General features: G+C 39.6%; 1 protein-coding gene across 18 annotated transcripts in view; it reads left to right on the top strand.

Moving 5' to 3' along the window:
• MACF1 (microtubule actin crosslinking factor 1) overlaps positions 1-25703 on the top strand; it is a 410210-nt gene that overhangs the window by 366085 nt on the left and 18422 nt on the right. For 9 of the 18 annotated variants that reach the window (XM_040337001.1, XM_040336996.1, XM_040336990.1 and 6 more), the window contains 28 exons: positions 355-558; positions 1750-1758; positions 1899-2130; positions 3634-3860; positions 3949-4071; positions 5883-5984; positions 8780-8881; positions 8999-9172; positions 9254-9409; positions 10024-10221; positions 10325-10453; positions 11442-11612; positions 11717-11872; positions 13212-13418; positions 13661-13780; positions 13942-14111; positions 14261-14420; positions 16781-16975; positions 17058-17186; positions 17322-17465; positions 19130-19318; positions 19491-19605; positions 19969-20132; positions 20237-20399; positions 20520-20674; positions 20754-20828; positions 23080-23097; positions 24283-24400. In XM_040337001.1, coding sequence (XP_040192935.1) covers positions 355-558; positions 1750-1758; positions 1899-2130; positions 3634-3860; positions 3949-4071; positions 5883-5984; positions 8780-8881; positions 8999-9172; positions 9254-9409; positions 10024-10221; positions 10325-10453; positions 11442-11612; positions 11717-11872; positions 13212-13418; positions 13661-13780; positions 13942-14111; positions 14261-14420; positions 16781-16975; positions 17058-17186; positions 17322-17465; positions 19130-19318; positions 19491-19605; positions 19969-20132; positions 20237-20399; positions 20520-20674; positions 20754-20828; positions 23080-23097; positions 24283-24400 — 4105 coding nt within the window. The remainder of the gene's footprint in view (positions 1-354; positions 559-1749; positions 1759-1898; positions 2131-3633; positions 3861-3948; positions 4072-5882; positions 5985-8779; positions 8882-8998; positions 9173-9253; positions 9410-10023; positions 10222-10324; positions 10454-11441; positions 11613-11716; positions 11873-13211; positions 13419-13660; positions 13781-13941; positions 14112-14260; positions 14421-16780; positions 16976-17057; positions 17187-17321; positions 17466-19129; positions 19319-19490; positions 19606-19968; positions 20133-20236; positions 20400-20519; positions 20675-20753; positions 20829-23079; positions 23098-24282; positions 24401-25703) is intronic. The other 9 variants (XM_040337005.1, XM_040336994.1, XM_040336992.1 and 6 more) reach the window with 3 other exon arrangements.

The following is a 25703-nucleotide window of genomic DNA, read 5'->3' as shown; positions in this document are numbered from 1 at the left end:
TCGCAATGGCAAACGTTCTGGTCAGAGCCTGAAAAGAGCTTCTTTCTTCTGGGACACCTACAGCTTCTCATTGGTCAGCGTGGCCACATGGCTGCACTAACCAATGAGCCCCTGCCATTGAAAGTATTATGATGAATTCTCTGGGGTTGTGTATTATGACGCACAGACTGCGTCCCCGGCAATATGGAGCATCACAATCGCTATGTACAGCTAAGGTTACCAGGATATTTGGAGTTAGTTCATTTTTCCTTTTTTCTCAATAGGTGAATTTTACTCTTTAAGAAAAAGCATTTGGGAATGTTGGAAAAGGGGAAAACTAAATGTTTTACATTGACTTGTTTGTTACAATTACAGGAACTGAGAGAATCCGTTTCTGAACACAAACCACACATTGACAAGCTTCTGAAGATTGGGCCACATTTGTGTGAGCTGAATCCCGTAGAAGGAGAAGGCGTGCAAGAAAAATACACTGAAGCCGAGCATATGTACCTGGCAATTAAGGAGGAAGTGCGCAAAATGGCCATGACACTGGATGATGCACTCGCACAAGCCTCTCAGGTATTTTAGCATGATATAAATATGACATTTGTTTTGTGATTATAGATTATCAGTTAACAGCAGTGGCTGGATCCACTGCTGTTACCTGCAATGTATATAGTCCTTGCATCCACTTAAACTAAATATTAGCATAGGTTTAGTGTTGGTATATAGAGCAGCCTGGTTTTCAGGGTGAAATAGAAAATCTAATCACTCTTAAGAATGAGTGGAAAACTGTAATGCATGTTGGTTATCATAACCCTAGCCCCTGTAATGTCTTGGCAGTTAACAAACATAGCATACTAATGAAAACATTGCCTGGGTATTCCCCATGTTCATAAATCATTTTGGAGAGTACGTTAAAACTTTTATCCTTCCATGATTATGAAGGAGCTTACAGTCTAAAGCCCCTTCCCACTATATGGCCAGTTTGACCAGAAGCCAGTTAAACTGTAAGTGTCTTGAGCTTTGGAAGAAAACCCATACAGATACACGTAAGGCACACTAACCTGGTAGAAAGGTTTTGTAAATTGAGCCCAAGACCCCAGAACTGCAAAGCAAAAGTGGCTTGGCTGCCCAAAATGTTTGTGCTTATCAACACTTTCAGACAGAACGCATAATTATAGTAAGACCCGGTTCACACTGGGGCGACTGACAAGTCGCGTCCCATTCTAGTGAATAGAACCGTTCTAATAGGAGCGACGCAAGTCGCTCCGACTTAGAAAAAGGTTCTTGTACGACTTCGGGGGTGACTCGGGGCGATTTGCATTGACTTCTATACAGAAGTCATTTTGCAAGTCGCCTTGGAAGTCGTCTTCAGGTCGCCTCGCCGTGTCGCCCCCGAAGTCGTGCCGCCCCTGTGTGAACCGGCTCTAAGGAGATAAAATAAATATATATTACATTTTCAAGTTCTGGATGTTGCCTATTGAATAGGTGGTTGACCTTTGCCCTGTACCTGATATCGTAACAATATTTGTTGTTCATCTGTAGACTCATATCCCACTAGTTCCATACATTAGACATATGCTTGTTTTCATGGTTTGCTCATGTGTTACCGTGTTTGCATTGTTGAGTTGCTGTGGTTCATGCTACACTAACCCCCCCATCTCTCCTCTCATTCACATCACCTCCCTTTCCTTGTGGAATGTGTTAACTTTCTGTTGTGCTGCCATGGTAACATATCCTTGTCGGCCTGACTTCTCTGCATTTCAGATTGTGGAGGTAAGTGGCATCCCACTTCATTTGTTTTCTAACCTATATCTTACCAGTGACTACCTACACTATGCTTTCCTTTGCCATGTGTTATTGGTGTATCTTTATCCTCATTCCTCTTCTTTTTTTCTTTTTTTTTCCCCTCCTAGTTCCATGACAAGATTGGGCCCATGTTGGAAACTCTGGAGAGCATGGCATCTCGCCTAAATATGCCACCTTTGATACCTGCTGAAGTGGATAAAATTCGGGATTGCATTGGTGAGAACAAGAATACCCTCATGGAACTTGAAAAACTGCAGTCATCATTTGAGGCCCTAAAACACCGTGGAGAGGAGCTTATCAGCCGTTCACAAGGAGCAGACACGGATCCTGCAGCCAAAGGTTGGCCACCCCCATAATGATGATAACTATAATTGTTTTGTTATTTCTGTGTGTCAGAGTTGCAGAGTTAAAAGCCAGGTTGCTATGGTAACTGCAATTTGGGATATTCCTCTACTTTGATGGAATCACAGTATGTCTAAAGCTTCTGAGATGTTAAACATCGTTTTACTTAACTTGCTAATCACAAATTCAGTTCCCCATGGGAACTAAAAAATAGTTATTTTCATGTTGGCCAGCAAATGTTATCTTTATGGATAAATATTCAGATTTGCTGTTGATTTACAACTAACTAATGGAATACAAGGAATGCAAAAGTAGGATGTACTGTATTTATCAGCTTATAACACGCACCCTTACTTTAAGAGGGAAGTTTCAGGGAAAAAAACTTTCCACGGCCCCCTGCGTATAACACGCAGGTACAGTTTACCCTCTATTTTCAGGGTAAAAAAGTGAGTGTGATACGCCAATAAATACAGTAATTTACTTTATTAAACAAGCAGCTGGCAGATGCTAGAGCCTACATGTTAGAATTATTACAGCTACTTTGTCTCCTGTTAAACTGTCCATACACGTTAAGATTTTTCTTGTTTAGTGCTACTGCATGAGCAAAAAAAAACACTTGATTCCCTCATCTACATTAAATGGCATGGATGGACAAATCTGTAGTACCAGTGATTGTGCTTTGACAGCCAGCACCCGCAGCTGCCAGAATACTTGAACAGCAACAGTGCTGGACAGAATGGATGTAGGCCCGGGTTTGTTTGAGAATTTTGTGCCCTGCTCCTTTGAAAAAAGTTGATAGAAAAATAGACTTATTTCAAGCCAGGTGGTGCAAACGGAGCCACCCACACAACAAAATTTGATCCCTGTCAATGGCCATATTTAGTGTCATCAGTGACCAATCATGTTATCCCCTTGTTTAACCAATCGTAGTGAGCACAGAGTACAGAACAGAGAAAGTATTTAACCACTTGCGGGGACTGCCCACCGTAGATATAGTACGCGATCTGGCACTTCTGGGTTTGGATTGCCTGCTGCCAGCAACCTGCTCATGCTGTGATTGTACACAGCGGGAACCACCGCAGACTCTGTTGGGCAGCACCCACTGATGACACAGGCAGAACGACGGTCTACCTATATAGAACAAGGCAGATTGTCGTTCTATCGGAAGGGAAGGCCTTGATCCTGTGTTTCTGCTAAGCAGGAACACGAATCTTTGCCTTCCACTAGTCAAAGCACCTCAACCCACAGTGAGTAAGCACAACCTAGGCACAGGTAACCCTTTGATCGCCCCTAATATTCTGCTTTACATATGAGTCACCAGGTTGGAATTTGTGTTTTGCTTACCATAGTTGATCATTACTAAGTTGCTTTAATTTTACATGCATCTTGAAAGTATCAACCTAAATCACTAATACATCTACTTCACATGTACTTTGCCCTAAGGTGTAAAATATTGGACGTGTTTAATACTTATAAATATACCGTTTCTGTTTGTTTCAGCCATTCAGGATAAACTGGACCAGTTAGTGTTCACCTGGGAGGACATTAAAGCCAGAGTAGATGAACGGGAGATGAAGTACTTAGATGTCCTTGAGCTGGCAGAAAAATTTTGGCTAGATATGAATTCACTTTTGACAACCATCAAAGACACTCATGAGATTGTTCATGATCTGGAAAGTCCTGGTATTGATCCATCAATGATTAAACAGCAGATTGAGGCTGCAGATGTAAGCAACATCTGGAAATGGCTTTTTACTCTTCTTTCTATATAGGACTCACAGCAGGCACTAAATGCGATTTTATGTTTGTTTGCAGAGCATTAAAGAGGAGACTGATGGACTCCATGAGGAACTGGAGTTTATCCGCCTTCTTGGAGCAGACCTTATATTTGCTTGTGGAGAGACAGAAAAACCAGAAGTCAAGAAAAGCATTGATGAGGTGTGTCATAATTCTATTCTACTTGTATGATCTTCATATCATGGCAAAGCCTGTGTATGACTCTTCCTCGAAGGACTGCTGAGATGACAGATCACATAATACATTGCTTTCAAACTATCGGTGCAAACCATGCCCTTGTAGAACTTAAAAAAAATATATCATTTTAGGAAAATTTCATTTGATTTTCTAATCGGTGAGGTCAAATTGAGAAGATGGACAATGTTTTTTAAATCTCAAACAGTGAATGTTGTTTTGAAAGTCTGTTTACTACAAAATAATCAATAGTTGAAAAAAAAAAGTTTTTTAAAGTACTTTCAAACAACATTCATCATGTCACCAAATGTATTGATTGGAAATTTTGTATGAATATTCGTTCTAAAGTCTACTAATGTATGATTAGCTTTATACTTTAAAAAGAACATTTAAACACCATCACTGTACTGCACTAATGCCCAAAAAGCACGGCCGGAAAATATAATTCTATTTGCTTGAAAAACAATTGCATATAGTCTTGTTTTTTTGGACAGAGTGGAAAAGGGTTTGCAATGCTGCAAGGATTTTACTGCTGTTTCTAAAGTAATTGGGGAGATTTTCTCTTTTTGTTTTGTGAGCAAAATCTCTTCAACCATGATGCAGACAGTAATAAACTTTTTTTTCTGATTTGGTGTGTGGAACTTGAAAACGTTGCCAAATTGTTGTCTTTGCACACCTCACTTCCTGTGGGGCACACCTCACTTCCTGTGTGGCCAATAGGATAGTAATGTGGGTGGAATCTTCCTAATAGGCAAATACATGGCAATCAAAACATAACTTTGCCAAATTAACCAAAACCCAAAAATTAGCTTTAGCTGGAGTTGCTTGGTAGATCTTTAGAGATTAAAGGTAGATGGTTATTTGTCTGTGAGCTACTTTGTTTGCAACTTTATCAATCCCCAGGTTATTTACAGGAAGTTGTAATGTAAAATCAATTAAAAACCCTTTAGCTAAAGGGGTTTTAGCATAAACTTCTTTATATTCAGGTTTTTTTTTTTTGTGTATGCTCTTTACTAAAACTTGGTTTCAAAACCAAATGCAGGAATGAATTCTTTAATGCTAAAAACATCTGTCAGTCCAGACATTCTTTGTCCCTGCAGGGACAGTTGGTGTCCAGTCTCAAGACTAACCCAGTTAATTTGCAGATGTCTTAAATTCCCTGCTCGTGTGGATAATTAACATTCTTAAACCATGCTTAGTTTTGTGTGAAGATTCTGAAACTTAAAGGAGAAATATAGTCAAAGCTTTTTTGGCTATACTTCTCCTATGGATCACAGGACTGCAGTTCGTTCTGCACTCCTGTGGCTAAAGTCACTCAGCCAGTCCATGCTCTGAAAAGATTCCGACCATATGTTTGGGATCCACCCAGCACCTGGCTCAACTTGTCAGTGATGCACAGAGAGCCTGGGCCAGCCCCTCCTGCCCTCTCCACAGCCCAGTGATCCAGCGAGAGGACAGCAGAGAGCTGGGACTGTCAAAGTGTAGGGGGAAAACTGAGCGATCAATGGTCTTTGATCACTCCGTTTTCACTACAGAGCTGGCAGGGGACAGATGCAGCATCAGATCAATGCTGCATCCACCTATTTATTTATAACTGCTCTTTTTGTTTTTGATTTTTAAAAAGTCCAAAGTTCTCTTTTGACATGAAAATTCTACAGATAAAATAGTTCATTAATAGATGTATTATTAACTATTATGCAGAGATAGTCTTTATTTTTTAAATATATTGTGTGTCTTCTGGCACCCTTCTAAAGAAACTTGCCCCCCCCCCCTTTCAGATGAACACTGCCTGGGAAAATTTGAAGAAAACTTGGACAGAGCGCCTGGAGAAGCTTAGAGATGCAATGGCTCATTCAGTACAGTACCAGGACACTTTGCAGGTATTTTGCCACAAAAGTCTTCATACTACCCTAAATCCCAAGATTTAGGGCTTGTTTACACTATGTTCGGTGACCTGGGTAATCCGCACTGGATCAATGTAGGTTACCAGAAAGGCACATAGAAAACAATTGTCTCCCCATTCACACCAGAACAGGGCTGTAGTGTACAGATTTGAATGTAGTAATCCATAAACTTGGTGAGGGGGAGTAAACCATGCAATGCGCTCGACTGCCTCTAACCGCACTTCAGAGGCAAAGTGTGAACAAGCCACTGGGAGGCTCTCTTTTGCAGTGCCTACATTTTACGTGTGTGATATTGGAAATAAAGGACACAGACCTTCCCTGTGATATTTCTTGTAGGTCATTGCTCTTAGTGCACAGACATTTGCAGTGCAGTAATTGTAGCTTTTTTCTCAGTAGTGCCTTAAAGAAAACCATATTGCTATTATTTGTATGCTGTTCCCTAATCAACACTGATTTAAAGTGAAAGTAAAGGCTTTATTATAAGTGGTGTGAAAAACCTTTCCTGCGTCTACCTACCTTTTGCTGCCTATAAAAGAGATAATTGAAAATACCTTTTTCTTTAATGCACTACAGTGTGCTCCAACATGACACCTAAGCTTCAGTTCCCATATGTTAGAGTGGTGGCTACCAGGCGTGGGGAGGGTGCGCCGAAAATGGATGGGCACTGGAAGTTGGCAAGTGAATTCACAGCTGTAGGAATTAAGAGCCGTTGTTAAGTGCTCCCTGGCCTAGGAGAACTGCTGCTTCTCAATCATGTGAGTGCATCAGAGCAGATTAAAGAAAAGGTATTTCCACTGATATTTTATAAATACTATACAAGGCGAGCATTAAGTAGAGAAGCAGCCAAGAGGCCCATGGTAACTCTGGAGGAACTGCAGAGATCTAAGAGGAGGGGGGATGTTTTTTCAACAACACTTGGTTATCTATTACAGTGCCTGATTTCATACCAATTGAAATTTTCCACATTTTACAGCTAAAAATGTAAATGTATTTTATTGGGATTTTATGCGATAGACCTACACAAAGTGGCACATAATTGTGAAGTGGAAGGAAAATTCTAAATGGTTTTCAACTTTTTTTTCCCCCCAAAAAAAGTGAAAAGTGTGTTGTGCATTTGTATTCAGCCCCCCGGGTCAATGCTTTGTAGTACCACCTTTCCCTGCAATTTCAGCATCAATTCTTTTTGGGGATGTCTCTACCAGCTTTGCCAATCTAGAGAGTGACATTTTTGCCCATTCTTTGCAAAATAGCTCAAGCTCGTCAGATTGGATGGAGAACATCTGTGAACAGCAATTTTCAAGTCTTGCCACAAAGTCTTAATTGGATTTAGGTCTGGAATTTGACTGCCCCATTCTAACACATGAATATGTTTTGATCATCTAAACCATTCAATTGTAGCTCTAGCTGTATGTTTAGTTTTGTAGTCCTACTGGAAGGTAAATCTCTGCCCCAGTTTCAAGTCTTTTGCAGACTCTTAACAGGTTTTCGTCTAAGATTGCCCTGTATTTGGCTCCATCCATCTTCCCATCAACTCTGACCATCTTCCCTGTCCCTTCTGAAGAAAAGCATCCCACAGCATGATGCTGCCACCACCATGTTTTACTGTGGGGATGGTGTTTTTAGGATGATGTGCAGTGTTAGTTTTCCCCCACACATGGCATTTTGTTTTGAGGCCAAGAAGTTTAATTTTGGTTTCATCTGACCAGAGCGCCTTCTTCCAAATGTTTTCTGTGTCCCCCACATGACTTCTCACAAACTGAAAACAGGACTTCTTATGGCTTTCTTTCAACAATGGCTTTCTTCTTGCCACTCTTCCATAAAGGCCAGATTTGTGGAGTGCATGACTTATAGTTGTCCTGTGGATAGATTTTCCCACCTGAGCTGTGGATCTCTGCAGTGCCTTCAAGAGTTGCCATGGGCCACTTGGCTGCTTCTCTACTTAATGCTCTCCTTGCCCGGCCTGTCAGTTTGGGTGGATGGCCATGTCTTGGTAGGTTTGCAGTCGTGCCATACTCTTTCCAATTTTAGATGATGGATTGAACAGTGCTCCGTGGGTTGTTCAAAACGTGGGATTTTTTTTATAACCCAACCATGCTTTAAACTTCTCCACAACTGTATCTATGACCTATCTGGTGTGTTCCTTGGCTTTCATGATGCTGTGAGGGCCTCACAGAACAGCTGTATTTATACTGAGATTAAATTACACATATAGGCTCTATTTACTGATTAGATGACTTCTGAAGGCAGTTGGTTCCCCTAGATTTTGAAAACCATTTATTATTTTCCTTCCACTTAACAATTATGTGCCACTTTGTGTTGGTCTATCACAAAAAATCCCAATAAAATACATTTACGTTTTTGGTTGTAACATGACAAAATGTGGAAAATTTCAAGGGGTATGAATAATTTTTCAAGGCACTGTACATCTACTTTCATGACATCAAAATAGTAACATAATCTCTTTATCTCTTTTTGTGTTTCCCAAGTTGTTTGTACTTTGTTATTAGAAGCTTTTTAGTAGTGGTGTGCCTCTTGGTAGACTGAGATTTCTTGTATCGCACAACATTACTAGCAGAACAGAAACTCCTGTTTAACAGATCAGCATAGAGAATATGCCAGGCTGCGATCAGTAGTATTTAGAAAGCAGTACCAGGCTTTTTTTTCACTGCACAGCAGAACGCATTTCATATGTCTCCCTATCTGAGAATTCTCAGAGAAAAGGGTAGACTATACAATGAATTGTAAGAAAAACACATTTTCCTCTGTTCTAGGCAATGTTTGACTGGCTGGACAATGCTGTTATAAAACTTTGTGATATGCCTCCCGTGGGAACTGATATCAGTACAGTGAAAGACCAGATCAATGAGATGAAGGTAAGCTGGACCTTTAAGATAAAACTCTTGGTAGAAATACATGAGCTACAGTATATTTAATTGCTTCTGTGCCTTATTTAAAATTTGTAGTTACAAATGTGATGCTTTTGTTGGCAGGTGTTTAAGGTGGAGGTTTATCAGCAGCAGATTGAAATGGAGAAGTTGAATCATCAAGGGGAACTGATGCTGAAGAAAGCCATTGACGACACCGACCGGGACATCATCAAAGGACCAATTACAGAGTTGAAACATTTATGGGAGAATCTTGGAGAGAAGATCACACACAGACAGGTGGGGAGTGAGTTCATTGGGCTGTTGTATTTGGATATGTTATCTGTCATTTCTGCTAACTTTGTGCCTATGTATCAATAGCACAAGCTTGAGGCTGCCCTACTAGCTCTTGGCCAATTTCAACATGCACTGGCTGAAGTAATGTCCTGGCTGACACACACAGAGGAACTTCTGGATGCTCAGAAGCCCATTAGCGGTGATCCCAAAATCATTGAGGTTGAGCTTGCAAAGCACCATGTAAGTCTGTAAAAGGATATTTTACTTGTTTATGAAACCAATGTTGCTATTATAGTTTAAATAGTGCACTGTTTTTGTTTAGTCCAGTGAATAGTGTTTGTGTGGCTGATGCAGTTGATGGTCTTGTTTATGTCTTTGATAATTCAAAGTAAATTTGTCATCAGTGTAATGTAGCATTACATTTTATTCAGATCAACCTATAAAAAAGACCTTTGTTTTGCATCTGTTTGCATAGATGTGCTTTTTGCCATTCTCCATTCAGATTCCTCCATTATAACTTATGTAGCAGAAGGACAGTCCTGTCCTATAAAGGACTAGGTATTATGTTTGAGTCCTCCCTTCTACTGTTCTGTATATACTACAGCTAAGCTAGCTTTCAACGGTAGCTAGCCCTAACGACTGACAAAGCAACAGCATAACTCCTTTTTATTGGCTTATACCAAGCACATTGGGCATGATGTGTAAAGCAAGATGCATCATGTAATGATTTTGTAGAATAAAGCACGGGATAAAGTTGTTTTTGTTTACGGTTCACTCTATTAGATAAAGTAGCCCTTCAACCAATTTCCTATGTGTGAACACTGTTGTTACTCACATCCTTTCTGACTTTACAGGTGCTGAAAAATGATGTGCTTGCTCATGCAAGCACAGTGCAAACTGTGAGCAAAGCTGGCAATGAACTTCTGGAGTCTAGTGCTCGAGATGATGCTAACAGCCTTAGAGCTAAGCTGGTAACTCTGGACCATTCATGGGAGTCAGTACTACAGAAAACTGAAGAAAGAGAGCAGCAACTAGATATGGCTCTTCAGCAGGTGTGTGCAATTTCAGTTGTTCCGTGGCAGCCATAATAATAAGGCACAAAAAAATGCAACGCTTTGTGGTATAAACTGGGATGTGTTATTCTTCCTTTATTAGGCTCAAGGCTTCACAGGGGAAATTGAAGATTTCATCCAGTGGGAGAACAGAATAGAAAGCCAGCTATCGGCAGCAAAGCCCACTGGTGGACTACCAGAGACGGCTCGAGAGCAGATGCAGGCTCACATGGTGAGGGCACTATGTATGAAATAAACATACACTCCGTGGTAATTTTATTAGGTGCATTGATTCAGGAGCAGGCAACACCCCCTGATGTCATCAGAACAGCTAGAATTCCTTTGTGGTCAAAACAATTTACTGCAAACCTTCAGTAAGGAGTTTAGTATTTTGTTCTTAGTGTTGGAACATGCTAGTGTTTTTTGCTACTGTATCCATCCTACATGTTATGTGTTCAGAGTTGTCCCTCTGCGTCCCACTGTTGTAAAGATTGTTTGCATAGGCCCCATATAAGTGGTCTGGACTTTATATACCCTGGCAACATTTATGATTTCTTGGCCATTTTTCAGAGAATAGGAATGATAACACAAAAACTTTTCTTTCACTCATGGAAGCCATTTATTATCAATCAACTGTTTACTGTTTTTAAATCATAATGGCAACAGAAACTACCCAAATGACCCTGATCAAAAGTTTACATACCCCAGTTCTTAATACTGTGTATTTCCCCCTTTAACATCAATTTTTTTTTTAAAAAGAGTAAACACAGTTGATTGTTAAGAGTTTGGCTGAAGCCATTTATTATCAATGAGTGAAAGAAAAGCTTTTGTGTTATCATTCAAATTCTCTGAAAAATGGCAAATCATAAATTCTATGTATGTAAACTTATGAGCACAACTGTGTGTGTGTGTATATATATGTATATATATATATACACACACACACACACATATACCTAAATTGTAATCATTCATTATATTGTTTTGGCTTTATAAAACTTTTATCGTATTACCTATCATGCACCTAGTCAAAGTTTTGACCTGTGTACATTTATTTGCTTTTATGATCACCTCTTTCAATTGTTGCAGCGCTTTACTCAGTTTTTTTCTTATTTGGTTTTGCATTCTGAATTTCTCTTTTAATATGTTGAGATATGTCTTTCTTTACTACAAGCACATGATTCACAGTCTTATATAGTTTGTTAAATATTTTATCATAGGAGTTATATGCTGAGGTCAAATACAATGAGGAACTATATAAACAGCTTCTAGACAAGGGACAACTAATGTTGCTCAGCCGGGAAGATGCAGCCAGTTCTGTCACTGAGCAGACTGTGAACATACTGAAGAGAAAGTGGCAAAACATTAACAATAAGGTGGAAGAGAGGAAGGTAATACACGACCTTGCACAATCTATTAAATGCCAAATGATGGGTGGCTTTGGTCGTGTAGCTTCAATCTGCGTATGTTATATCTTATCACTTTTTGCCCACAGGGAAAACTAGAAGAAGCTTTTAGTTTGGCCACAGACTTCCAGAATTCATTACAAGACTTTATCAACTGGCTGACACAAGCTGAACAAAGCCTGAATGTAGCACCTCCCCCAAGTCTCATACTAGACACTGTTCTATTCCAAATTGATGAACATAAGGTACGTTCCGTAAAGCCTATCTCTGGGCTAAAACGTTCCAAATTCCCACCTGCCACCTCCCTTTAACAAATCACTGTCCGTATCCCCTTCTCCAGGATAAAACTATCTCCCTTCAAACCCTTCTTTAACTGATCTCTGTCAGTAAAAAAAAAAAAATCAACCCAATCAAAATGCTAATGTTACTTACCGAATTTGATGGTCATGTGATCCTCCTGCCCCAAGTATTTTTTCATAGTTTACTTTAGGTTGGGCCCTTCTTTAGGTGTCCATGTCATTGTGATGTGGACACTTACTACTGACTGTCTATAGATGAGGGTTTTTTCAGGATCCTGTAGTGGAGTGACATTAGTGCAAGGGGACATTAGAAAAGGACCATCTGCAACGATACATCAGTGGCCTCTGCACCCAGTAACGGTGACTTGGTTGAAAGCCAAAGTGACCATAGGGCTTCTCCTTGCAGCTTCCCCTTGCAGCTCTGGTGCAAGTACCCCTACGTGTGGCAACAGGGACACAGGAAGCAAAGAAGCACAGGTGCTGGTAATCAAGTAGCGGTAGTCTCCGGACTCTAGTCAGCAACAGTGCAGGCATACCAGAGGAGGACCAAGGTTGGCACCAAGGAGCTGGACCTTGGAAACTTTTTTAAGACACTGCGATGATGGGCAGTCAAAGGTAGATGCAGGTACCAGTCGAGATCAAGGACGTGGTCAGATGACAAGCCAGAGTCAGCATGGATGAACAGCAAGCACATAGTAGCACAGTAGTACCCACAGAGTCCAGAATCCACAGAGCAAGGTCAGAAACAGGCTGGGTCAGCAACGGGAGAGCACACAATAGGAGGAGGTACACAGGTCATGAATAGCTAAAGAACATCTGTCGATTAGCACACATCAGATCCTCTTTTTTAAATGGGCAGATTGCTGCCATTCACAGAATTGGACTTGTGCGGGCCTCTCCAGAGCAGATGTGTCAGTGCATGCTGGTCACTGGCCAAAGTCTGTCTGCGCTGCACATGTGTGCACGAGTATGAGCATTAACTGTACGAGTATTGGTCTCCTGACACCTGTGTGGGAAACTTAGAGCTATGGGAATTTTTAGAGAATAAAAATCACGCACACATCTAGGTTGACCTGGATGGCCTTGTGTCTTTATTTTTTTTTAGATCTTATAAACCATGTAACTATATGTACGAGAAAATAAAAAACCTGCAGGATGGGTTTTGGAGATGGAGAAGAGATAGAAGTAGGAACTTTGCCAAAAGGGAACATTAATAAACGCCCCTCAGTCACTTTGCTTGCTTAGACAATGCTATAACTACTATTCTTTACCTATTTCATGACAGATTTTTGTAAATGAAGTTAATGTTCATCGAGAGCAAATTATTGAGTTGGACAAAATTGGAAACCAGCTGAAATTTCTCAGCCAGAAGCAGGATGTGGTCCTGATTAAGAACCTTCTGCTCAGTGTTCAGTCCCGCTGGGAAAAGGTGGTTCAACGATCAGTGGACAGAGGAAGATCCTTAGACGATGCAAGAAAAAGAGCAAAACAGGTTTGTATTGTTTTTGTCTTCTTACTGTATAGAGAAAAAGTATAAATGTATTATATTTACCGTATGTATGTTATACTGTTACATGAGCCATGTTTTGAGTACATTGTCTAAACTACAGCAGATCACGGGGAAAGTCGCCACACTTGGTCTTTGTCTGGGTGACCCCTATTATGTCACCAGGTTAAAATGTTATTTGTTTTTCGTTTCTTGTTGCTGAATTGGCTATGCTTCTTATGTTCCAGTTCCATGAAGCCTGGAAGAAATTGGTTGACTGGTTGGAAGAGGCAGAGAATCACCTAGACTCCGACATGGACATCTCTAATGATCCAGACAAAATCAAGCTACAGCTTACTAAGCACAAAGTAAAATGATGTCCTGTGTGTTGTAAATGTTTTTGGTTTGTGTGTGTGTATATAATATGTCATTATGTGTGCTTGTTTTTCTGACATTCGCAAAATTGAATATATACTGTTGCCTCCCAAGGGATTAGTGACCATTTCCCTTTCTTCCTTTAATACTACAGGAATTCCAGAAAACCTTAGGAAGTAAACAACCTGTTTATGACACAACTGTAAGAACAGGAAGGTCATTGAAAGAAAAGGCCTCCTTAAGCGATGATGTACAGAAATTAGATCACCTCCTTGGAGAAGTGAGGGATAAATGGGACACTGTGTGTGGAAAATCTGTAGAAAGGTAATTTTCACCAGTGCTGAAATTAGCAAAGGTTACCTGCAAACCTAATTAATGCTTGATAGAAGTTATCATGACTGTTATATGCTAAGTATTTTTGTTTTGTACAGCAGAATTCGTGAGGTAACAGTTTTCCTGGGTTTTCTTTGCAGGCAGCATAAGCTGGAGGAAGCATTGCTTTTCTCTGGACAGTTTATGGATGCACTGCAGGCCCTGGTGGATTGGCTGTATAAAGTAGAGCCCCAGCTGGCTGAAGATCAACCTGTACATGGAGACTTGGATCTTGTGATGAACCTGCTGGATGCTCATAAAGTAAGAATGTGCAGGCTAAAGTGTAGTATCAATTCATCCATACCCCTAGACAGTTATATCCACTGAGCCACACAATCACGCGGCCTCCCTTATTTCCTTGCTTGGGTGTGTAAGGAAGCAAAAGACCTCCAGTCAGCCAATCGCAAGGCCCAGGCAGTGTGACAATTGGGGGAACATGACATCATCTACCTATCTAAGCTCCAACACTAGCTAACACCACAGCTTTAGCCAGGGTGGGATTCAGCAGTAAAAAGGCAATAAGGGACTGTGGCTGGGTAAGTACAACCCCAATTTCAAAAATGTTGGGACACTGTAAAATCTATATAAAAACAGAATGCAATGATTTTAACCTACTGTATATTTTATTCTTGATAAAAAAAATAATATAAATTGGCATTTATATTGAAGCTCCCCCATGATAGGTTTCTCTGGATAGTTCATGGTCCCTGTTTGCTGGTGGTAGCTTACAGCTCTGGAGCTATACCTCTTTCCTTTTCTACTAATTCATCCTTTTATCCTGTCTGCTCTTTTTTATTAATATAATGTTAAACTTTGTACTACTTTTTACTTAAAGCGTTTGTTAACCTAAAAAAATAAATGGATCCTGCTCCTTTAACCACTTGCCAACCAGCCATCGTTGTTATATGGTGGCAGGTTGGCACGTTCCTGCGAATCGTTGTAGCTGTACGTCGATCCCTTTAAGCGGGATCGCTGCATCGCATGGAGCCGATGCTCGTGACCGGTGGTCACGACATCCGTGTTCTGTTCTGTGCAGACAGACACATCGTCAGTTCCAAATAGCTAGGAACCACGATCTATCATTTCCTCTAGGTCAGTCCCCTACAGTTAGAAACATGCATAGGGAACACAATTAACCCTTTGATCGCCCCTTAGTGTTAACCCCTTCTTTGCCAGTGAAATATTTACAGTAATCAGTGCATTTTTATAGTACTGATCGCTATATAAATGCCAATGGTCCCAAAAGTGTCCGATGTGTCTGCCATAATGTCACAGTCCCGATAAAAATCGCAGATCGCCGCCAATAAAAACGAATAATTAAAATGCTTTAAATCTATCCCCTATTTTGTAGATGCTATAACTTTTGCACAAACCAATCAATATACGCTTTTTGCTATTTTTATTACCAAAAATATGTAGAAGAATACATATCGGCCTATACAGAAAAAAATCCTTTAAAAAAAAAAAAAAATGGGGATATTTATTATATCAAAAAGTACAAAATATTGTTTTTTTGTTGTTGTTTATAGCGCAAAAAAATGTAATTGCAGAGATGATCAAATACCACCAAAAGAAAGCTCTATTTGTGGGAAAAAAAGGACTTCAATTTAGTTTGGGCACAGCGTCGTACGACCGCGCAAATGTCAGTTAAAGTGACACCGAATCGCAAAAAATGGCCCGTCATTGGGCAGCCAATTCTTCCGGAGATGAAGTTGTAGAGCATGTTATATGACACAGCGCTGCATGCCCCCGCGGGCACGTGATCATGGCTTTTCCTGCTGGACGTCATATGACGTCCAGTCAGGGTAACTTAACCACTTTGCGCACATCATTCTGCGCTATGGTGGGTGGGAAGTGGTTAATGTAATTGTCAATAAAAACCTTTGACACATATAAAATACTTGTAATTATACTTCAGTATACCATAGTAACATCTGACAAAAAGATCTAAAAACACTGAAGCAGGAGACTTTGTGAAAATGTATATTTGTATCATTCTCAAAACTTTTACCAGGGCTGTTTGTGTAACAATTTTTAGATGCAGCTTTTCAGATTGGTGAACCTCTGCCCAACTTTACTTCTGAGACACTTGGACTCTCTAAGATGCTCTTTTTATACCCAATCGTGTTACTGACCTGTTGCCAATTTACTGAATTGCAAAATAAATATTCTTACAGTTCTGCCTTGTTCTTACCACTTACTTTTTTTTTTTTTTATTTGTTACTGCCATCAATTACAAAACGACCCTATTTTTTTCTTAAAATGGTACATTTTTTCAGTTTTAACATTCAATATGTTTTCTTTTTCTATTATAAACAAAATATGGGTTTGAGATTTGCAAATCATTGTATTCTGGTTTAATGCAGATTTTACACAGCATCTCAAATTTTTGGGAATCGTTGTTTGTATACATGTCTGGATGGTTGGCCGTAAGCAGACACAGTCACTTTGCCTTGTTTGTTTTCTCTTTAAATGCTTCTTAACCATTATGGTTGTGTAACCTATTCAAAAGTTGCTGTTGATTAACTATTCTTCATGCATCACGCATGTATGTATAGATATAACAAAAGAGTACTTCAGCCTTTCTGCTTTACTGATTTATCATTCCTTTATTTCAATAGGTCTTCCAGAAGGAACTAGGGAAAAGAACAAGCAGTGTTCAAGCTGTGAAGCGATCTGCCAAGGAACTGCTGGAGAGCAGTAGAGAAGACACTACATGGGTCAAGGTTCAGCTCCAGGAACTCAGCACAAGATGGGACACTGTATGCAAACTTTCTGTGTCCAAACAAACTCGCTTGGAGGAAGCTCTGAAGCAGGTCAGTGACTTCACATTAAATACAATTTTACTCACACCTTTAACAGCCTGGAAATTAATGAGATGAATGAATTATGTTTTAGGCTGAGGAGTTCCGTAGTACTGTTCACATGCTGCTTGAGTGGCTTTCAGAGGCTGAACAGACGTTACGTTTTCGTGGTGCTCTTCCTGATGATGCCGAGGCTTTGCAGTCCCTCATTGATATTCACAAGGTCAGAAAACAGTAAATGTCCTATATACTAGATCAAGTTTATTCAATTTGGTCCAGTTTTACGACATGCCTGCTAGAAGGCTATTTCACCTGTTATTCTTATTTTCCAACTCATTTTGTCATTTTTTTTATTAAGGAGTTCATGAAAAAAGTAGAGGAGAAACAAGTAGATGTAAACACCGCAGTCAGCATGGGGGAGGCAATACTGACTGTGTGCCACCCAGACTGTATCACCACTGTCAAGCACTGGATTACTATCATACGGGCAAGATTTGAGGAGGTAAGAGATCTTTTAGTATTTAGCAATCCCAGAATCTATAAATTAGAAACATTTTTCTGCTAAACACAATCTATTGATTTTAGCACTTACACCTGCCTTTGTCATGTACTATTGGCTTTTATTTTGCAGTTAAATTGTGTATTTGTATACAGTTCAGTCCATATATATTTGGACACAGGCACAATTTTCATACTTTTGGCTCTGTATGCCACCAGAATAAGATTAAAATGAAACAATCCATATGAATTGGAAGTGCAGACTTTCAGCTTGAACCACTTAAGCCCCGGACCATTTGGCTGCCAAAGACCAGAGCACTTTTTGCAATTCAGCACTGCGTCGCTTTAACTTACAATTGCGCGGCCGTGCGTCATGGCTCCCAAACAAAATTGACATCCTTTTTTTCCCCCCACAAATCGAGCTTTCTTTTGGTGGTATTTTATCACCCCTGGGGTTTTTTATTTTTTGCGCTATAAACAAAAATAGAGTGTCAATTTTAGAAAAAGCAATATCTTTAACTTTTTGCTAAAATAAATATACCCAATATATATATATATATATATATATATATATATATATATATATATATATAAAAATCCTCAGTTTAGGCCGATACGTATTCTACATATTTTTGGTAAAAAAAAACGCAATAAGTGTTTGATTGGTTTGCGCAAAAGTTATAGCATCTACAAAATGGGGGATAGTTTTATGGCTTTTTTATTAATATTTTTATTAATATTTAAAAAAAATTACCAGTAATGGTGGCGATCAACGATTTTTATCGTGACTGCGACATTATGGCGGACACATCGGACACTTTAGACACCATTTTGGGACCATTGTCATTGATACAGCGATCAGTGCTATAAAAATGTACTGATTACTGTAAAAATAACACTGGCAGTGAAGGGGTTAACCAGTAGGGGGCGCTGAAGGGGTTTAAGTGTATCCTAGGGAGTGCTACTAACTGTAGGGGGGATGGGCTGTGTGTGACACGACATTGATCACCGCTCCCTTTTTCAGGGAGCTGTGATCAGTGTCCTGTCACTAGGAAGAATGGGGAAATGCTTGTTTACATGAGCATTTCCCCGTTCTTCCTCTCTGTAAAATGATTGCGGGCATCTTTCCTCCGAATGTACCAAACTGTTGATTTGGCTACTCTCAATGTTGCTGCTAGATCTCTGAGGGAATTTGTTTAGTTTTTGAAGCCTTACAATGGCATGTTTCACTTGCATGGACAGCTCCTTTGAACACATGATGTAGGTTCACAGCAATAGATTCCAAATGCAAATACCACACTTAGAATCAACTCCAGACCTTTTACCTGCTTAATTGATAAAGAAATAATGAAGGTGCAGCACACACCCGGCCATGATACTGCTTTTGATCCCTTGAAAAGAAGGGGGTGGCTATTCTTAAGAGCTGTAATTCCTAAACCCTTCCTCCAATTTGGATGTACATACCCTCAAATTAAACCAGAGATTGTACACTTTCAGCCCATATCCATTATATAACTAACTATAGCTTGAATATATTTTGGTAAATACCTGAAAAAATCTAATATTTTGCCTGTGTCTAAATATATATGGACTGTATTACAGTTTTTACATGCACCTTTTGAATGTTAAAGGGGTATTATACTACTTGTTTCCTTGTTTTATTTAAAGGTACTGACTTGGGGGAACCAGCACCAACAGAGGCTGCAGGCAGCACTCTCTGAGCTTTTGGCCAATTCTGACCTCCTTGATGAATTGTTAGCCTGGATCCAATGGGCTGAGACTACTTTGATACAGCGAGATCAAGAGCCTATGCCTCAAAACATTGACCAGGTCAAGGCTCTAATTTCAGAACATCAGGTAAGGGTATTGGTTATGTAGTCATGATTCATCTCAGTTTGTAGAATGGAATTTATATTGTGTTAGAATGTATAAACCAGCAGAGAATATTAACTAAACTTATGTCGGCATAGTAGCCCAAATCAATATCTTCATACCGCTAGTTCTGACTATTGCTGCTTTTCATTGACAGGTATTTATGGAGGAAATGACTCAGAAGCAGCCTGATGTAGACCGAGTCACAAAGACATACAAAAGAAAGACAACAGATCCAAAGCATGCATCATTCAATGATAAAACACGAAGCAGTGAGTGTGCATTGCTGATTCTAAGCACATCTTGTACTGATGATTTAATCTTTAATAGGAAATAATATTATGATGTAGAATGGGCTGCAGGGCCCATATGTTCAGTATTTATGACAATGCCCTAGTTCTGAGGAAATCTGAAACAATGTCATGACATCAAATATGTTTACATGGTGTAAAAATATACCTTCATGCTTACCACTAAGCACTTAATGTGTTTAATTGGGTAGCATTTGGCATATGCACACAGTGTCTTGTAGATCAGTTGTTATTTTACCATTAATTTCAGTTTGAAAATCTTGCTTTTGTATGTACATTTAAAAATTTGTCACAATTTAACTGTTAACGTATCTTTCATTCCAGGAAAACCTCCAGTGCAATCCACTCCACCTGTATTACCTCCCATGTCTCAATCTGAGACCAAGAATCCAAGGATCAATCAGTTGTCTGCACGATGGCAGCAGGTTTGGCTGCTGGCCTTGGACAGACAGCGGAAACTTAACGATGCTCTGGACAGACTGGAGGAGGTAGGAAATATGTTGTGCAATTCAGAATTTTCACGTTCGACTACCAAAAAATATTAACCAAAAAAAAATGGTGTACAACTCATTGTTTTGTGTTCTTTTCTTAGTTGAAGGAATTTGCAAATTTTGATTTCGACATCTGGAGAAAGAAGTACATGCGTTGGATGAATCATAAAAAATCTCGAGTTATGGACTTCTTCCGAAGAATCGATAAGGACCAAGATGGGAAGATTACTAGACAAGAATTTATTGATGGAATATTAGCTTCCAGTAGGTGGCCAAGCAATAACAAATGTTTCACAATGATCTTAGGGGGCTAAACCTTTATCATCGTTGCATTTCAGGACTACGTTTCCTTTGATTATTCTAAGTGTGCTATGTCTTTCACAGAATTTCCAACTACAAAACTTGAAATGACAGCTGTAGCAGATATCTTTGACCAGGATGGCGATGGATACATAGATTATTATGAGTTTGTAGCTGCCCTTCATCCCAACAAAGATGCCTATCGGCCAACTACTGATGCAGATAAGATTGAGGATGAGGTATTTTAGTGACTTGTCTTACCACGTCACCCTTAGATTTTCTATTCAAATTTTAGGTTTACATCTATTCTCTTTTCAGGTCACCAGGCAAGTAGCACAGTGCAAATGTGCAAAGAGATTCCAGGTGGAGCAGATTGGAGAGAATAAATACAGAGTGAGTATAGTCTTATTTATTTGTTTCAGTTGTTTATCCTTTCACAGATTTTCTGGAAGAACCTTCAAATAGGAAGCTACATTATTGTAATGATCAGAGATGATACTGCTAGCACTGAGAAAGCCCATTCTGCTTCAAGACAGTCTTCAGATCATTATCAATTGTACACCCGTTTTTTGTTGACGTTTTTTAGTTGTAAACACACAGCCGCAATAGCAGCACATTATACACAACAAACAAAAAAAAAGGTAATCGGACATGCAGTAAGAGTCGGTTCACACTAGGGCGACACGACTTCCAGCGCGACTTTCAGAGGCGACTCCGACACGACTTGAGCATGAACCACAGGGCGATCTGGGGCGATTTACAACACGACTTGAAGTCATCTCCAGGACAGGAGACTTTCCAGTGGCCAATCAAACAACAATCAGCTCTAGGGGAGGGAGAGGTTTGCCTGAGAAATGTATGTTATCTTCCTGGAAAGTCGCTTCAGTTAAGACAGTGATCAGACTTGGAGGCGACTTCCATTGAAATCAATGGGTACAAATCGCCTATAAGTCGGATTGAAGTAGTACAGGAACTTCTTCTGAAGTCGGAGCGACTAGAGTCGTGTGTATTAACACCGCTCCCATTCACTTGCATTGTTTTTCTCGACAGCGTGACTTGGGACGACTTGAGGCGACTTCAAGTCGGATCCCAGACATTAGCTTGTTTGGTAGCAGGGTAGAAAACACTGCAATATCAGAAATGTATACCTATCGCTTCACCGATTTTAGTTTCCAAATAAAGAGAATACACTGTATAATCATACAGCCCTGCTTTGGTATCAAAATATATGTGTGTAAATAAATACAATAGTTCATATGTGTTATATGTTTAATTATATATTTGCCTTTTCACTCTTCTCAAGAAAAAAGCTGACAGCTTATCCCTTGTGGCTAGCAGATTTAAACAGTCAGAAAAGCCTGCACTATATAATCGAAAGCTTGTGGTCAACAGACATCACATCTACCTATAGGGCCAAAAGTGTATGACCACCCTTCCGATTGCAGTCCAGGTCATCTTGTATATCATCAGTAGCTGACTTCACATTTTTTTTATTTTTAATAGTTTTCCTTCTAATAGTTTTTATTCAAATCATGTCGAGTGAAGGTCATGACAATCCATGTAGAGTAAAGGTCGTGACAATTACAACATATGGATTAAGTGTGTCTTTTTGGCTGAATGGACACTTTCCCACAAACACAGTTCAAAAGCTTGCAGGAAGCCTTCTGAGATGTGTGGAAACTTATATCGCTGGGGGGAGAATGTTGGTGCATATTAATGGCTATAGTTTAAGAATGCAGAAGGGGGGGGTCATTCCATTTTAAGGCCCATAGTTTAACAATTCGATGTTCTACAAGCTTATGTAGTAGTGGAACGAAATTTTAGTGTGCGTGTTTGTGTTCTTGTGCACACCCCAAATGACCATATAGCGTATGCATCCAGAGCTGTATGCATTTTCCTGAGTTAGATTGTCTACGCTTGGGGAGGTGCATACGTCCCTGTATGCATATAATTACTCAGATTTGTGTATATATGCGTAAAGCTGCCTGACAATTGTTTTGTTCAGGCTGACTAGCAGAAGCTGTGCAATGCACCTTGTAACTCTCTGGAGAGAAAATATGGTTAAATTGTATGCTATATGGTCCTTTTTGTGCCCACGTACATGAACACTATTGGGTTGATTTACTAAAACTAAAGCGTGCAAAATTTAAGTTAGAAGCTGATTGGCTACCACTCTCCAGTTTTATTAAATCAAGATATATACTGTGTGTATGTATGTATGTATATATATAGAGAGAGAGAGAGAGAGAGAGAGAGAGAGAGAGAGAGAGATAATTATGGTAGGTTACCATCATGTCCTACAAAAAAACTGTGAGTATTGCCCCAGAGCTGCCAATAAATTAAAACTTGAAACTGACAGCTATAGTATAAAAGGTTGTTAAATACGATTTGTGGCTTTGGGGCACTATAGACATTTTTCAAATAGATAACTAAATCCCCTACTGTTATATATACTTTTTGTACAAAGCATAGTTTTGCTGAAAAAAAAAAATGCTTAAAAGCCAACTGCTTTTTGTCCTTTTCTAGTCCACTCTGTCTAGTTGTTTATACATTTGTGACACTAATATGCCGTTCTTTGTGTGCAATTGCAGTATTTATGAAACTAAAGAGTTTTCTTTCTTTCTCCTTGTGCTCTTTCACGTAGTTCTTCCTAGGCAACCAGGTACAGTGCATTCTACTGCTGCCTTTCGCTTCCCAAATAATCACATGCTGTGTACTAAATTAATTCCTTTCCATCTCTTGCTGTGATAAACTGGAATTCATTCAATCACTGTAGATTAATTGATGCTGTTTAAGAGCTGTGTACAGACCTTTCTCTCACACTAATAACAAACCCACAAAACTAAACGTGGATGTGCCATACACAGTGAAATGGTCTGCATGTCAGACAGAACAGTGACTTTGATTCTCCAAGGTGTTTGAATTAAAATATTCATAAATCATTTGTGGTGATAATTGCAGCTGATGGCTGATTGGAAGCTACCTGTGAGCTAACCTTTTAAATAATTTGCAAGTGTGACCAGCTATCATTTTAAAGTGATAAAAAAAATAAAAAATAAAACTTACCCTCTGCTAAAATAATTTTACCATTAGACCCTGGTCACAAATGTGTAACATGTTGCATCAAAGTACAGATTTGTATCCACCAATGTGAAATTAGATGATTTGTTGGCCTTTTTTTTTTTTTTTTTGATGCCCAACCATGGTCACCTTTTTGGTTTTCTTGATTTAGCTCTACTAGTGTGGGTCCCATTAGCCTGACAGCTGCAAAAGCATGTAACCAGTAGTAATTTTACAAAGATTTTGTATTGGGGCTGAATTATTCCTCCAATGCACAAAGTGGATGCTAACCTCCATTTTCATAACTAATTTTACACTCTGGATTCAATAGATATGGATAAGTACATTCACATCCTGGCAGATTAGAGGAGTAAGACAAGTGTCACCTGAAAGTACAGTGCTAATTGTCAAATAGTTGATGCTCCTGCTCCAGATCTGCTTGGTTCTAGCATAGTAATATGTGCCTGTGCACGCATAGATCAACATGACGCACATATTGATTACATATATATTAATTTATATATGTCTGAATTGGTGTATGGGTAACATAGTTTACTTAATAGAAACCTATCATGTGAGGTACACTGGAGCTGACATTGCTGACTTAAGTGGCTGTATCTGTTGCAAGCATGCAAAGGATCCTGAGCTGTTGGATTAGCTTGACAGCCAGGATAAAGGCCAAGAAGTCATCAATGACATCCTGTTTCTTTTATGACAGGTTTCTTTTAATGTACTGTATATGCTATGACTTCCTCTATGTTGGTAAATATTTTACCTGGTTTTACAGTTTGGAGACTCGCAGCAGTTACGTTTGGTTCGTATACTGCGCAGCACAGTGATGGTCCGAGTTGGTGGAGGCTGGATGGCTCTAGATGAATTTTTGGTGAAGAATGATCCTTGCCGAGGTGAGAATTTCTTCAGTTAGATAACAAGGTTCTTAGCTAGGCAATATTGATATTCTTTATGATTGATTGTATAGGTCAATTTACTTATAAATACAGCATCATGATGGGGCCAGTAAGACACTTGTGCTCCATTTTATAATTAGGGGTAAGTGGGTAGCATGTCTTAATAGCCTTTACTGACTGTTTTAATTTAAAGCAGCATTGATCAAGCCGACGCAATGACATATACTTCTTTTAAGGTACATTATCTATGTAGTCGTTAATGCTATTTTATTTTATATTGAAAGTGGATCCTCTCACAAACTATTAATCATTTTAGGTCAATGTAGCTTAAAATAAAGTATAAGTAGAAAATCATGTAATTCAAACATTTTTGATACCAGGTGCTTTGAGGGGTTTGGGATATTCCTATGCAGAATTCTAATTTTGGAGAAAGTCAAAGCATGCACAGGGCCAAGGCTGGTCTCACCTTCCACATGACTGTTCCTAAGCCCAGCCATTGGCCTTTCAGGCACCTAGGGTTGCATCGTAGGAGGCTAAACACATTGCCTTGTACAGCCTGACCTGAATCCTTTCAGTTACAAAAAGTATTTCTCGTTAATGAAAAGAATATAATAAAAATGTATTTCAAATGTTAAAGCATTTGTCAAGGCAAGATTGAAAAAAAAACCACAACATATTTCTTTCTCATTCATTGGGGGGACACAGGAAGTCTTTCACCCTTTTTTTGCTTACAGGGCTCGGTCCATTCCCACTGACTGCTTACATTAACTAACTAACTGACTGACTGACTGACTTGTTACCAGCTGTCTTGGTTTTGTGAGTACCTGAGGCCTTGCGTAATCTCTGAGCCTTATTTTGCTATACTGCTACATGTCTAGTTCTGAACACCGGGCAGAATCTGATTCTGAGGAATCATTGCCATCTTTCCATCACATCAGCGTTTACTACGTTTCGCTGTGGGACCCCTACATTATAGTTTCATGGCCCTGCCCTTCGGCATCTTGTCCAAAGCTCAGGTGTTTATTGTGCCCATTGCGACATACTTAGTCGGCCTCCTGTTGAGGGAACAGTCGACGCAGGCTCTGTCCGACAACATGATTTGACTGTCCAGATACTACAGTGTTTCAGATGTATCTTTAACCTTCAGATCCAGCAGTATCTGGGTTTAGTTCTAGACACGTCGTATGCCGGAGTGGTTCTTCTCACCATGCAAGAGAGATGCATCAAATCCTGTCCTGGGCAGAATTCCACCTTCCAGCCTTGTCAGCTGTGTACATTATTAATTGGCAGGCTGACCAGG

This window comes from Rana temporaria, chromosome 2 (assembly GCF_905171775.1).
Source record: "Rana temporaria chromosome 2, aRanTem1.1, whole genome shotgun sequence".
NCBI classification, from domain to species: domain Eukaryota; kingdom Metazoa; phylum Chordata; class Amphibia; order Anura; family Ranidae; genus Rana; species Rana temporaria.
This window is presented reverse-complemented; position numbering and strand designations above follow the sequence as displayed.